At 43.5% G+C, this 15,440-nt stretch overlaps 1 protein-coding gene across 1 annotated transcript in view; it reads right to left on the reverse strand.

The window, feature by feature from the left end:
- Positions 1 to 4,214: 4,214 nt before the first annotated feature.
- The window catches only part of LOC116318672 (leucine-rich repeat and immunoglobulin-like domain-containing nogo receptor-interacting protein 3), a 42,835-nt gene continuing 31,609 nt past the window's right edge, over positions 4,215 to 15,440 (reverse strand). The window contains exons 2-4 of the mRNA XM_031737761.2: positions 9,306 to 9,915; positions 7,782 to 8,525; positions 4,215 to 7,638 (exon numbers count right to left, since the gene is read on the reverse strand). Coding sequence (XP_031593621.2) covers positions 7,069 to 7,638; positions 7,782 to 8,525; positions 9,306 to 9,860 — 1,869 coding nt within the window. The 5' untranslated portion in view covers positions 9,861 to 9,915 and the 3' untranslated portion in view covers positions 4,215 to 7,068. The remainder of the gene's footprint in view (positions 7,639 to 7,781; positions 8,526 to 9,305; positions 9,916 to 15,440) is intronic.

The following is a 15,440-nucleotide window of genomic DNA, read 5'->3' on the forward strand; positions in this document are numbered from 1 at the left end:
ATGGCAAGGAGGTCTACAGATTGGATGACATGATATGGCTAATAGAGCTAATATGTACAGTTCCTGTTCTTCTTCTCCAAGGATCCACTTGCTATGGCACAAAATTTACATGCTAGAAATATTCACGTACACACAGACGCTCAAGAAGCCGGAGAGGATCAGAGTCCAGGTTTGGTATTGATTGTATAACAGTCTCTTTGATATTAATGATTGATCGTTTTAACGCCATTCGACCTGATAAGCTGCTGTTTTTACATTGGCTCTGCATTTAGTTGGAGCTCTCGGCACCCATTCCTAGGTTTCAGCGGTCAGCGACAGTCACATGAAAGAGGAACAAATATCAAAGAGTGATGGATGAAAGATGTTCTGAGATACTCAACGAGGTCAGTGCCAGGCTGATAGATAGATAGATAGATAGATAGATAGATAGATAGATAGATAGATAGATAGATAGATAGATAGATAGATAGATAGATAGATAGATAGATAGATAGATAGATAGATAGACAGATAGATACTTTAAGTATTAGTATTATTTTACCTGTTTGTATTGAATAAGAGAGCGCCAAGAAATACAGAGCTATACCAAATGAAAGCTTCCTCTAAAGAGTGGGAGAGGCAACAGAGCGTTTTATTACCCCAGACCTGGAAAAAAAAAGCATAAAAGCTGGCACCATCTCGTTTTAAGAGGAAATCATTACAACAACAAAAAAAAAAGAGGAGCAGAAACCTAGGAATGAGTGCCAACCAGGTCTATGTGAGCTCTGTATGCCTCCTCCTACTCCAGAGAGACTTTGAGAGAGTGACAAGGTTCAAGATAGATCAATGAAAGTATGCCATTAATAATCCTGTCCCCACACAGCATGATTGATCAGTCCCACCATCCTGCTTGGAATATCAATAGCTTTATCAACAGCTTACACATCAGAGCAGATCATCTGTTTGAAGATAGATATGTGTAAAAGTACAATCATCCCAAGTAAACAAATGCTTCTTTATATATATATTCGTGAATGCCGGTGACTCTTTGCCCCCTGGCTTTAACTTGTACCAGATTAAAACACACGTTAGTCGTTTCAGCCAGTCCCATGGCCAGCGACGATGGCACCCATGGCTCTCTGTACAAGTGTAGGTGAGAGTTTGGCAAGACCAATCACTGTATACAAAAGGCATGCATAGATTTAATCTGCTAAGACCACAAGAAAGAAACTTGTTTTTTCTTCTTCTCTAGAGAGTAGCCGATCATTTGCTGAGCAGCACTTAATCATATACAGAGAAAGAATAATGCTGTGAAGTTTTTTGGGGGGAGGGTTTGGTGAGACTGGTGGTGGGGGTTTAAGTGTGTAATCTCCAGACTGAGTCAGAGCAGTTTGCTTTTTGATGAGATGGAGGCCTCTCCTGCTCCCACTGCAGGCAGAAACACACCCAGTGCCAAGACGGGGGACACGCTATGGCTATAAGAAAATCAGTGAAGCACTGACTTATGAAGCTAACAGTCAATTTTCTCGCTTACCTGCTTGAGACCCCGAGCTGTTGCTTTGGTACAACAGCATTCAGGATTTGTTTCTCATACTCACAGTGACCACTGGGGGTCAGTATTGTCACACAGAAGGAAGTGGAGGTGATTTTTTTGTGTGTGTGTGTGTGTGTGGGTCTGTTGGGTGGGGGTGGGGGTCTGGTCAAGGTTAAGATGAAGCATTTGTCTGTCCGAGGTGCTTTAAAGTGTTTCAGCAAAGCTCTGCAGCATGCTCACAGCGATTGTTTGCATCACCGCCTCTTTGCCTGAGAAACTCATCACAGGTCACATCTCTGTCTGACACTGATGCTGTTAAACAGCTAAAAGTCTATTTGCATGACACTCTGTCTGAGAGGCCTGTTATGGAAATGGGACTAATAAGGCAAGTAATCACCCAATCAAGCCAGGCTCGCTCCTCTGTCATCCTATTACTGCTCGTCTCAGCTCTGATAAATCTCAAGTCTAATCCAATCAAAACCAGCAGCTGTAGGATGCGGAGCAAGAGATGGATTTATTTAGAGCTAACATGGAATCAGAAATGACAGGAGACAAAATGTAGTCCTGGAGATAAGACTGACATGGTTCTTTTTTGCTGTTGTTGTGGCCAAAATTGTAAGCTTAAAGCGTTTAAAGGAAAGCCTCCCTCAGTGTGCTAATGGAATGGAAACAATGAGACACACACCAAAAAACCAAAAATGAATAATTCAGGCTTGACGCCACGACTGTGGTGTGTGTCCAAAGGGTTTTTTTCTTCTTGTTTTGTTGTGGGTCTTTGAAGAGTTTCCTCAGTGGAAGGTACGCTAACGGTGAGGTTGCTTCTGCTCCTGCTGTAAATGGGACGTCTAGACTACGGTGTACCAACCGCAGGCAAGGACAAACCAGCGGAGGGAGCGGGGGATATCTCAGCCTACTTTCTCAAGAATCGTGGCAGAGGAGATGAATCAAGCTCGCCTCCACTGGTATCTACAAACACAGAGAGTCTGTCAGTCAGAGTCAGACAGGCAGCGGCTCAGCTGCAAAGCTGTGTTGTGTGCTGCCGCCTTTTTGAGGAGAGCTGTTGAGGATTTTTTTTTGGAAAAGTGTCTTTTTTTTTTTAATCAATTAAACTCTTTAGCATACCAATAAAACCTTTGAAAGCAAACCTCTGCTAGGAAATTTAAGATGCAGGACATTTTTTTTAAACAGCATCTAGCTTGAAGCAAGCTTTTGGAGCTTGAATAGACACAAGTGCTTCGTTCCAACCCCGATCAGCTGGAGGTGTCAGGTTTTTAATGAATGGACTACCTCCTTGTCAAGATGACTCAGTGTACCTCAGTAGGCAGAAAGCGAGCGTATAGGCGTTTAGTCACGGCTCTGCAACAACCCAACCTCCTTTCTGCATTTGCAAGTTAAAATGTGTCAAGATATCATGAAGAGAAAGTATACAGTACAGTTCACGGGGTTTCACACGCAGAGAAAGATCCCAGAGTGGCACTGTGCAGAGAGGGAAAAGTTCCAGACATTTTTTATTTTAAGGAATGGGTGTGTGAAAAATGGGAACCAGTGGGTTTTTTTGTTGGTTTTTTTGTTTGTTTGTTTTGATTTTCAGGGAACCTGGGTCACCCCTTCCTTTCATCTTTTGTCTCCAATGATCTAATCACTGCTCCGCGTTTGATGGTATCACGAGGAGCAACACATCATAAGACAACAACACTTACTCACCAGTCACAGTGAACACGTGTCTACTACCGCACAACCATATTCCAGCCTAATACTGTGAACAGGGACAACGAGGAGATGAAGAAAGAAGACGGGGGCGGGGGAAGGGAGAGGGGGCCACGAGGACGGTAAAGAGGGAAGAAGGAGAAGAAGGCCAAAAAATGAAAACACACCTTCATCTACACTTACAATTTGAAATCCATGTTTACACAATAACACCATCCACAATCGCTACGCACATTCTCACTGTCATCTAAACCTAAGTTTGCACTGAGAAGTACCGGGGGATGGAAACACAGAAGGAAGGGCTGAGGGAGAAGAGATATCCACGAAGGCAACGTCCTGTTCTCAACACCACCAGAGCCAAAATGGCTGCAGACCCTGTCAAAGACGCTGTTAAAAAACCCCCCCAAAAAACCAAAAAAAAAACAGGCTAATTTGTTCATCTATTCTTGTTCGGCCTCATGAATCTTTAAGAGCTGTTCAGTTATTCATTCTGACAGAGAGGCTGTGGTTTCATCATTCGTTACAAGCCACAAAAATGGAGTTTGCAAGATTTATTTCGCAAAGGAGTCTGAGGGTGTCTCTTACCTGGGGGAAATGATTTTCAAACCATTAAGTTGCTATATAAAGCACCGTTAGACCCTCTGCAACCCCTGACATGTGTAAATAGCAGCTATTTTTCCAATCTAACTAATCTTTTGGCCTTTTGTTATTGCTATATCCATCCATCCATCCTCTTCCGCTTATCCATAGTCTACCATGGTTTTCTTTATTTGTTTTCTTTTTTAATTCTATGAAACAACATTTAGTTTTAACATATTTTCCATTACTTTAACGTTCTCTTGAGTTTAGAGGCCATACCTGTAAGGTATGCCAAGGGGCATTAGCAGTGATAGCTATATGTAAATAGACATATTTACCTCACCACAAATGTTTTGGTTCTTTCATTTATTTTATTATTATTTTTAATCATTATTATTATTATATATATATATATATATATATATATATTTAACAGGATTTCACCAGATAACAGGACACCAACCCATTTCTCTCTCCCCCCTTTTTTTGTGGCTTTGATTCATTGCTCATACCGAGGCTCTCTGAGCTCTGGATAGCTTTAGCTATATCCACTTTTCCATTGTTAGTTTCTTTAAAATATTCATGTTCAGCTTGGTGATTGAAGTATCTGATTAGGTCTGTCATTACAAAAGTTTTTGGGGTGTTCCTCCCCTGCGTTTAACTTTGGCGAACTTTGCTTATTTGCCTATGCTGCTGTGCACGTGTTGTGCATGCTGAAACGTCCACACATGAGGCTCATTGGCTGGTCACTGCTGAAAATCCGCCGATTCCTGTCCCCAGCTGATCGATCGGCGCACCTCTAATTTGTTCTCATTCAGGATTTGGTTGTTTTAAAAGACACCGCAGTGTGTGAGCTGCTCAGTTTTTCATGTAATTAAAGTTAACATCACATTTATTATTACAGTGTGATGTATGGACATGTCCATTTAAAAAAAAAAAATGGCAGCAGCTAAAATGTCAAATTTGAGTATTCAATAAGCCAAAGCTGTCATCAGGATGAGTGAATCAGGCTGCGTTTTACAGTCTATGGTAAATCGATGATTTACTTTAGTGTGTAAAGTTTTAATTTCACAGCTTTTAGTAACTAGTAACTATCCGTTTAATCTTTTAACTTTGAAAACATTTTTTTCTTCTCAACAGAACAGCTTTAGATCAAGTCTCAGCTGTGAATGAACTTAATGCTCTGCCTGCTTTAGGCTTACGTGCACCTTGAGATCTGAAAGGGTGCTACTGCATGAGGTGTTGAGAAGAGAACAATCCCACATGGAGGACGAAGAACATTAAAACGGTAAACAGCCAAAAGGTCACAGAGAACAACAACTGAAAAAAAAGAAAAAGAAAATAAACTGAAGGACAAACAGAACACTTTAAAACAAGAACATTTTTTGTCTTTTTGTCTTTTTTTTTCCCATTTTAAAACCACAGTACTACTCTCCACTATACGATGCACATGGCGTGGGTAGGGTTAACACGACTTCATTTACATTTTAAATCCTCGGTCTCCAGCCAGGGACCCCTCCCAAAGGAGGACCCAGTGGGGGTGTGTGGGGGATGTGGGTGAGGAGGGGGGGAAGCACTGGGCTAGGGGGGCAGAGACATTCGCACACCGGCCCTCTGAGAGACAGACAGAGAGCAGCGAGTGCCGCACTTTGTGGATTTTCATTGGTCCGTGTGTCGCTGAGTGTTGTTCCTATCAGCCCAAATAACCTCGATGTGGTTTTATCTCCTCTGAGTGTGTGCGTGCGTGTGTGTGCGTGCTATGAGGTGAAACTTTATGCAAGCCCGGTGACAGCAGATGGTCTTGTGATCATTGCGACAGCTTGTAAGATGGCAGTGGCAATAATTATATAACTGAATCATGCACACACTACTGTATAAAAATACAACCTACACAACTATGGCTTAGCTTATGCACTTACGAATTCACATCACTTCTCTCTCGGAGAATGGACTTTTAGCTTTATGGCTCCACATAAAGTATTGCTGGAATGTTTTACAGTTTATCAGAGTAAATATGCATAACCATTCTCACTCTGTAGGCTAGTTATTTCACTTTTCCTGAGAAAAGAGGCTGTACGTGTGCCGCCTTCCACTCGTAGGATGAGGGTGTTTATGTGCGTTAATGTGAACACCTCCTAGTGGGACCGTGTGTCCTCTGTCTGCCTCTAAGTATGAACCAACTCGCCAGGCTGCTCCCCCCTGGCAGCGCTGGTAGGGTTGGGTGTCCACCAACACAGCAGGGACGAGGGGCAGGAGGCAGGTTGACCCTCTTGTGTTGAAGAAGAGCACGAAGGGGAGGCAGGGCAGAGGGAACAGAAGTCACCCTCCTCTTCTACCCAGCAACCCTCCTGTGGCCACCATCCTGGTCCCTCCTGTGTTGGTTGGCATGGTTACAGTGGTGGCCTGTGACCGGTGGGCACGACTTTCAAACCAAACCCACCGGGCCACAGGCAGCTACAGCAACTCTCAGCCGGTGCGCTCGTCCCAAACTCACACAGCTAATGTTGTAAAACCTCACAAAGAAGAAAAAGCCAGATTTTTTTTCTTGCTTTATGCAAATCTTATTATTTTTCAGCTTTTGTGCATAAAAGCAAAGGCCATATGATAATATTCATAAAACGTTTTGCTCTTTGTAATCCTTACTCCTCAGCGGTGGTCAGAATAAATAGAAAAACATATTTAACTGTCTTTCAAAGCTATGTGTTTTTATAAGTGGTACAAACTTACAGCTTAAAGCTACATGCATGATTAGCAGCACGGCAGGCTTTAGAGAGAGTAATTAATGGACAGAAGCTCTCTGTACTGAATTTCTTTTCAAATCCCTGACTCTACAAAAAAAAGAGAAATTGAAATTAAAAAGGAAACCTTATCATTTCTCATTAAAGTAAATGAGAAACAGGACTATCACTGTTCCACAGGCCAGTGATCGTGCCAATTTACATCTTATCACCTATATGTTCTTTCTTCTGTGCCTATTAAGCATAAATGACAAGTAGCTAGCACTCCTTAAGGTATAATTTAAGGAAATTTTGACCACAAGCTGAATAAAACTGCTGAGAGATCAGGGTCAGATTGTTTTTGTTCACAAATCGGACCAAATTGAGAAGTGGCTCCGGTTTTGTTGTGGGTGCTCGAATGAGTGGAGCCACGGACAGGGACTTGTGCTGTCAAGCTTCTTTGCGAGTCAGAGGCTGTGTGCGTTTGCGTGTGTCAAACACGTTTATGGGACGTGCTCATGCCTCCCCCGAGGGACCCCTGGCTGCGTTGTTTCATATCATTTTCATGTTAAACTTCCTGGTCCCTCCTGAAGAGCTTCCAGTGGCGGGTTCAGATTTCCGGAAGGAGTACTCCACTGTGAAGTTGTTCCTGCGTTGCCCGCGTCCCCGGCTCCACACGAACAACAGCAGGAAACAGAAGAGGACAACCCCGAGGAACGTGATGCAGCCCATTGCCGTGGAGACCAAGATGGTGGTCAGGTCAAAGGTGAACTTGAGGAAAACGCGTGTGCTGTTTAGATTTGTGTCGTTGAAGAACTCGCTGCTGTACAGCGAGCGGTTGAGAAAGAAGGCTGAGGCGGCATCCAGCGGTTGGCCACGCACCGTGAGTGTGGCAAAGTAGGTGTCATTGCCTCCGGCGTTACTGGCTATGCAGATGTATGTCCCACTGTCAGTGAGCTGGGCGTAGCGGATCTCCAGGGTGCCACTTGGGTGAACTATAATGCGCCCTGAACTCTTAGTTGTGATCCGCCTGCGCTGTGGAGAAATCCAGACAATAGAAGGGGGAGGGTCTCCTTCGGCTCGACACAGAAAACTCACCGCTTGGCCTTCACGAGCGATCATCTGGAGAAAAAGAGTGAGCGGATGAATAAATACACAAGTTTAAAAAAAGCACAGCAGAAATCTATATGTAGGAATATTTTAAAACCTTAAAACAACCTTGTTTATGGTTGTAGAAAGTTTAACAAACCGTCACCATTCATTACCTGCTGCAGTTTTCGGTTGCGTATCTTAGGTTTCTGGCATGTGAAGTGATCGAAGAGTGCAGAATCGGTGAAGGAGCTGAGGCTGACGCCTTGCACCTCCACCGGCCCCGCACACACCGGCACTCTGCCGTCAAAATTGAGGGTCTTGCGCCTTTGCAGGATCCACAACAGACGGCAGTCACACATCAGGGGGTTCCCGTCCACTCTGAGGGTCTCCAGACTGTTGACAGAATGGAAGGAGCCCTCTTCCAGTGTCTGTAGGTCGTTTGAGGAGAAGTTGAGCACGCGGATCTGTCGGAGGCCTCCGAGGGCATGGGGCTCCACTGTCATCAAACCTGTGCTTACCATGATGAGCTCCTTCAGCCTCAGCAAGTCTTTGAAGGCCCAAGGCTCTAATGTGGTGATTGGATTGTAGGACAGGTTAAGGTGGGTGAGGTGGACAAGGTTCTTAAAGGAGGCCGAGGGGACAGAAGTTATGTTGGTGTTGGTGATGGAGAGCCAGTGGAGGTCCAAGCCCTGAAAACTAAGAGGGGAAATGTACTCCAGGTACGGCCAGTGGTCGATATCCAAACCCCGCAAGCTTGATAGCTTGCGAAAGTTCTGGTCCTCCAGGGCAGTGATGCTGAGGTGGCGAAGGCGAAGAGTGACCAGGCTGCGGAGGTAGGACAGCGTCTGACCAGAGATGGATGTCAGGTTGCAGCGCTCTATTGTGAGGTCCTCCAACCCCAGCAGACCTGAGAATGCCTGGAGATAAGAAAAACATAATGGGAATTTAGGAATCACTGTTTGCTTATACATAAACATATATATATTTATTTATTTATGTTTAAGTAAGACAAACAGACAAAAGTTGGTTCAGTATTTCACCAGAACACCGTTTTGTTGTTGCTACTGTATGTGAGGTACATGCCAAGAAAAGTACACACAGACTTGTTTAATTTTTAATATTTCATAATCATTCTCAAAGGAAAATATCAGATTTGTGGCCATAGCAACCAGCTCTGAGTATGACGAGTTTTAAAAGTGCTGAGACATGTTTCTGGTTTTCTCTGAGGTCTAACTATAGTTGGTGTTTTAATAGTGCCTTAATCTCTTAATACGTAATTAGAAACAATAAATTCAAATAAAAGTAACAGAATCAATTTTTACACACTCTACTGTATTTGAATGTGTGCTGCTGTTAAGCTGTTTGTTAGTATTTGAACAATAAAACAATATTTAAATGTATCATTTTATTTTTTGACACAAAAAATATTCAGATGTGTCTGTAGTGTAAATGTAGTCTAAGTAACAAACCAAACACTGAGCTGAGTGCTTTTTTACTTATTCATGGGGAAGCTGGAAATGTGTTACATGGATGCTGTGTAACTGGTATCAATGTTTTTATCTTGGCAAGGAAAACCAATAGACTTTGCCAAAATGTCACACCAGGATTTTTTTTTAAATAAAGTGCAAATTCTTGTATCCATTTCCCATTTCATCAATAAGCTCAGTTCACTACTAGCCAGATGCTTAAGAGCTTACCTTGTGGGATATATAAACCAGGTCGTTGTCTCCGACCTCCAGGTGTTTTAGACTTTTCAGGTCCTGGAAGGTGTAGTCCAATAAAATCACCATCTTGTTCTCACTAAGGTCTAGGCTGGTAAGATTGCCAAGCTTGGCAAAGGCTCCCATGGGCACCAACTTCAACTGGTTCCCCCTTAACTTCAGCACTTTAAGATTCTGGAGGGTGGAGAAGGCATTCTGTTCTAAGGTGGAGATGAGGTTCTCACTGAAGTCCACTTCCTCCAGTCGTGGGTACGGTGCCAGGTCTCCCGCCTGCACCCAGCGGAGCCGGTTCTTGCTGAGGTCCAGGAGCCGCGTCTCTGTAGGAATACCCTCTGGGATGTTGGTGAGCCGCCGTCGCTGGCACGACACTGACCTTAGCTGGGCTGAACACTCGCACCGTGGCGGACAGGCGTGGCTGTTTCCTGGCAGTGTCAAGGTTATCATGGTAACCAGTGAAGTCGCCAGGACCCATCGCCACAGCTTCGGCCATGGCACTAAGGCACGCCCACCATGGCCAGGAGAGCCAGTCATGGCCCTGGTCCTCTGACTCCTCGCCTGTTACAGGCAGGGTGAGTGCGCCAGACACCTGCAAGACGAGACAAAGGGAAAACCGGAGTTACAGAAAAGAAGTGAAGGGAGAAATAGAAAACAAGTACGGAATAAATATGTGATGAAGAAGGGAAAGAGGATGTAAGAAAGAAAGATGGAGCCTATAATATAACCTATCAGCTCCCAAGCTCATTAAAACAGACCTAAATCCACAATGTTGTAAATTATCAATGTCTCCAGCAGTTTAAGTAAAGGAGTTTACTGCGGAGATTTGGGGCATTTCGTGACACAACACTTAAACATAGCAGATGAGATCCCGTCACAGGAACAAGGAGCGCTTTAAGATAGTTTAGAAGATTTGTCTTTTCACTAATTTATCTGTGGTTTCAGTTGGAGAACTGGGACGCCTGGAGCTTCTTGCTTCAGCTGAATTCATGCATCTTGCATCTCCTCCGCTCCCCTTCCAGCATCGAGGCTGTCTGCTCCATTTTGACAAACACAATGAATTTATTATAATCACCGTGCATAAACAAAGATGGAGCTCCTTAATAATCACAGTGTGTGTGGAAACCATGCACGCTGTGACGAGGAATAGGTGTTTGAGCCATTGCATGCATTCGAACAGGTACGCTTTGATGCAAGTTTGACATTTTGCTGGGTATGAATTAAAAATGCTTTGAGGGAAAAAGAGATGAATCATTTGTGCTTTAGCATTCCTTCAGGCAGCCGGTCATCTCTCCCACACACTGTTTTCAACATGAAGACAGTCAAAGAGCACCTGGCATTGGATCTGGAACACGGCTCTGTGTCCATCCAGCTAGCAGAAGTTTCATACTTTAGGAAGATGCCATTTAAAAAGAAAGTTTGGCTAGAAGAAAGTTTTTTTCTTCCCTCAAACAAAAACTACTGACCAAAAACCCCCAAATGTTAAACTGTTTGTTTGTTTTTCAGATCAAGTGGATATGAGAGAAAATATATCATCACCACCAGGGAGTATCATGTTAAAATGCACTCTGATGCTGTTTCATGTTAAAATGCACTCTGATGCTGGCAGAGGAGGAAGGCAGAGCTGAACAGATTAATAATATATGGGTTGGTTTGTCCGTAATGGGCAGTTTTCAGAGGGCCAGCCACACAGTTAAAAGAGCCAAAAGTTGCTAGACTCTCTCTTTTTGCCGATGAGGCTGTTGCTTCAAATTTCTTACAGGAAAACAGCCTCTAAAACGCCTAATCATATCCGACTGTTTCAATGCATTGGCATCAATGGGATCAAACAGGATGAAATGGGATTTAAGCTAAATATAAATGACGGCTGACAAATTCTATGCACACATATGCACATACTTTTCACACAAAATCACACAAACACAAGCTGTAGGAAAAAAAAAATCCTCCAGAGATTCTGTCTCATCTACTAAGCCTCAAGGTGGATAAGTCCTTCAATTTTTGACAGGCCTGGAAAACACTGTGTTTACAGATCCCATATCTGAACAATCTGGTAGAAATCTGGCACAATCTCTCCTTTCGCTGGGAGACAAAACTCAAAACACAGAGAAGCTGCTGTGCAGAAACAGACTGACCCACTTCTCAGCAGCAACTCGGCCTCGCACTGTCAACCATCAGCAACTCACCATGACCACAACAACAGAGCGGCAAACTCGGTGGAATAGTGCCCAGGAGAAAAACAGAGAGATCAGAAAAACTAGCAGAACTCTATCAAAGTCCTGAAATAATGAGATTAAATCACAAATCAGGTTCTGTGTCCTCGTGTCTTCAGGGTGACTGTTGTGGAAACACTGATGATTTTTCTCCTTCTTGCACCTTTTACCCTGCTAAAGATTTAGATTGCATCCCATCAACTATCATCTGAATAACATGAAATGATTTTTCTCTAGTGACACAAATTACTGGACGCTATCTGGAACGTATTTTAAGGGAACCGCGAAGTTACAAAGTAGTGCTTTTGGTCATTATTTTTACATCTTTAACCCTTAATCACACATGCCTAGAGGCTGGTGGGCAGGGACACAGACTTTATTAATCCCACACTGCTACAGCAGCACAAGTGTCAGCAAGAAATAAAAAATAGAAATCCATCCATTCTTTCAGCTGGGGTGCTGGAGCCTATCCTAGCTAGCATAGAGCGAGAGATGGGGTACACCCTGGACAGGTTGCCAGTCTGTTGCAAGGCTAACACAGAGAGACTGACAACCATTCACACTGAGATTCACACCTATGAGCAATTTAGAATTACCAGTCAATCTAACCCCACTAATTGCATATCTTTGGACTCTGTGGACTCAGAGAGAACCCATGCAAACACAGGAAGCACATGTTAGCTCCACACAGAAGGACAAAGTGCACAAATAAAAAAAAGGCAAAAAACTATACAAGCGTTTATTTCTACCATTCACAAATTGTCTCTATATAGAGTAAATACACCCACAGAGAATTTTTCATATTTGGAAAAGGTGTAGTGGGAGTGATAATACACACGTACATTTTTGCAGGTATCTATTGTATGTGTGGATTATACAGTCTGACTGCTGTCAGGATGAAAGACAACATTCAACTGGGGCAGGCATTCTTCGTGTGATAAAAAAAATCAAAATATCTTGAAAATGCAGACGGTGATGGAGATGCAAGTGGAGGATTATTTACAGTGAAGATAACAGAAGTGAGGGCAGGACAGAACATAAACCCAAACTGGGTGAAATTGCTCAACAAACCTGTTAAGACATAAGGTTAATGGGAGATATTGAACAGGGATGGCAGAAAAGGACAGCAGTTAAAATTCTGACGAGACAACAGCGAAGAATGAACACAGAGCCTGTGTGGGGAACTGTGGGAAACACACAGTATAACGTGAAATAGAGGGTCACTCTGGAAATCACACATGGGGGAGAGACAGGTCCCCTGATTAACCAACAGTGACAGGTTGAACACTAACAAAGAGACCAACAGAGGGGCACAAACCCAGTATCTAAAACCCAAAGCACAAACCATCCCAAAACAGCCCAGAAATAACAGTGAAAATAATGCAATAAATACACAAACACAAAATCACTGAGTCGTGGACTCAGGATCATGACCCAGGATTTTGTGTTTTCAATTATGGTGATATTGGTTCTGTTCCTTCTAAAACAATGTTTAATCTGTTCTGCCCATCTATTCCTGTGTTAAGTCACGGTCCTCTGAGATGTTTGATCCTTGTGTATAAAGTTTCCTGTTTTATAGTCCAGTTCTTGTGATTTATGAATCATTTGAAGTTGCCTCCTTTTTGTCACGTTAATCACTCCCAGATGTGTAATCTTACCTGTGTTCTTTGAGTTAAATTTTAGTCATCTAGCGAAGATGTGCCTTTGTCCTTGCTGGTTCGTCTGGGAAGACGCACAGGCCCTCAGTCTCCCAACGTCTCTCCATATAGGTCACATCTGACCTCCCTGCACTATCAGGTTTGTTTTGTTAGTTTTACCAACAGTTTGGGTTCATGTCACCACCAAAAGAGTTGATTTGTACTCCTGTCAATAAATATAGGCACCTGCACCTGAGCTGCTGCTTCTGGTCCTAAACCCAGACCACGGCTTGGGGCAAGCTAATGACAGGTACATTAGCGATACCAACTGGTGTGGAGTGTGAACCAGAATATCATTTACAACAAAGAAGAAAACAACTATCAGCTGCTCATTTAATAAAAAGGAGGTCACCACAACAGGTAGAGCTGCACGCTTCATTTAGCAGAGTTTTACACCAGATGCCCTTTAGATGCCCTGTGGATTTGTACTTTCTCCCACGGGATTTATTGCTTATTAGGCAAGTGTGTAAACTACTTTACTATAGAGACTCACTCAAAACCAACCAACCAACCAACCAACCAACCAACCAACCAACCAATCAACCAACCAACCAACCAGCCTTCCACTCAAATCCTCTGCATAACATTTTAGTATGTTTTAGAAATTAGAATATTCTCTGATACCAGAGTTTACTGATGTTTTGAATCAGTTGCATTATCTCAGCCTCATAATTCTGACACTATTTTTCCACAATTGTCACATTTCCCTTTCTTGTGTTTCCTAACACACAGACTCCACATGGGATAGCCTATATGGGCCCTACATGTGTTTTCTATAGACAGCCTATATTGGGCTACCCACAGAATTCCCTCTTGGGGCCAGAAAGGGCAAAAATACTAATATAGATTTTGGGTTTGGGCAGGGTTTGCACATACAAAACCATAGAGGGCCCCATAGGGCAAAACTACTGTGAGCCCATTTCGGTCCCATGTGGAATAGATGCAGGTTGCCCACACAGCCTCACAGCTACCCACTGTGGGCCTGCATGGGCATGGTTGCTGGGCAGACATTCAGCTCTACACACAGCTGTTCCCATACATAGCCCACTGCACGACTATAAACTCTTCACTTAGTGTATCCAGTGTCTCCGTGTGTGTTAGTGTACATCTTGCCCAGCTCTTTGGCATTGTGATGGATGCAGCCTGTCTCCGCACCCCCATGAGAGTCATCCTACGGGTCAGTGGCAGAGTCACAGTATGAATCACTGAGCTTACATCGTCAAGGCAGACAAGGTCCTTACTGCTTGGCTCAAGGACAGACTTGGATTCCTTAACACACACACTCTCTATCAGGCACATGGGCCCAGTGCTCTGCGCATCATCTGGTGAGCAGGTGATAAATACACACCTTTACTCTGACTCCCAGGCCACATACTGAAAAGAACATTTTTATATATTGTTGCTTTAGTTGCTTTCTTTTAGATTAGCAGCCTGTCCCTCAAAGTTTAAAAGCTCAGTCTTACAGCTTATCCTGCACCTGGACAGTGGACATGCACGGAAATCACAACAGGAGTCCCTAAAGCTGCCATACAACCTGCAAATTATCATCTTCCAGATGTTATGGTAACAAAAGGGCAAATCCCACAGCTGTAGCCAGCGAGGAAGATAGAGTCACAGGCCAGCTGTCCAAGGAGAAAAAAACATGAAGAATGGAAGGAGAAACAGCCCAGAAGCTAAAAATAACTAAATTTTTGATGGCTGACCTAATGAGCAGATGTTTTGGAGCAACATTTTTTCTCAGCCACTGCACAGGCAAGACACTGATGACCACAGCCAGATGTTTCAGACACCGGTTGTTTCACCTGCTTTATACAGTCAGGTTAGTCTGATTATAAACACCACGCACTCTTCCCAAATAACTGCAGGGAAAATAACATCATTGTGGTTTGGTGTGTATTTGTGTGGCAGTGTGCCTGACCGTAAATAGGTCATGCATGTTGACTGGTAGCCTTTATAAGCCTTTATATTTGGCCGGCAGAGCGTAGAGCTCCTCTCCCCAATATCCCTTCTTTAGTGTCCCTTCTTCCTCAGCTTTCTCTCTCTCCTTCACTCTCTCTCTCTCTCTCTCTCTCTCTCTCTCTCTCTCTCTCTCACACACACACACACACACACACACACACACACACACACACACACACACACACACAAAATAAAGACCTCTCAAAAATAAAATCACACTTTAGCTTTCGTGATGGAGGTGCAGTCAA

This window comes from Oreochromis aureus, linkage group 18, assembly GCF_013358895.1.
Source record: "Oreochromis aureus strain Israel breed Guangdong linkage group 18, ZZ_aureus, whole genome shotgun sequence".
Lineage (NCBI taxonomy): Eukaryota > Metazoa > Chordata > Actinopteri > Cichliformes > Cichlidae > Oreochromis > Oreochromis aureus.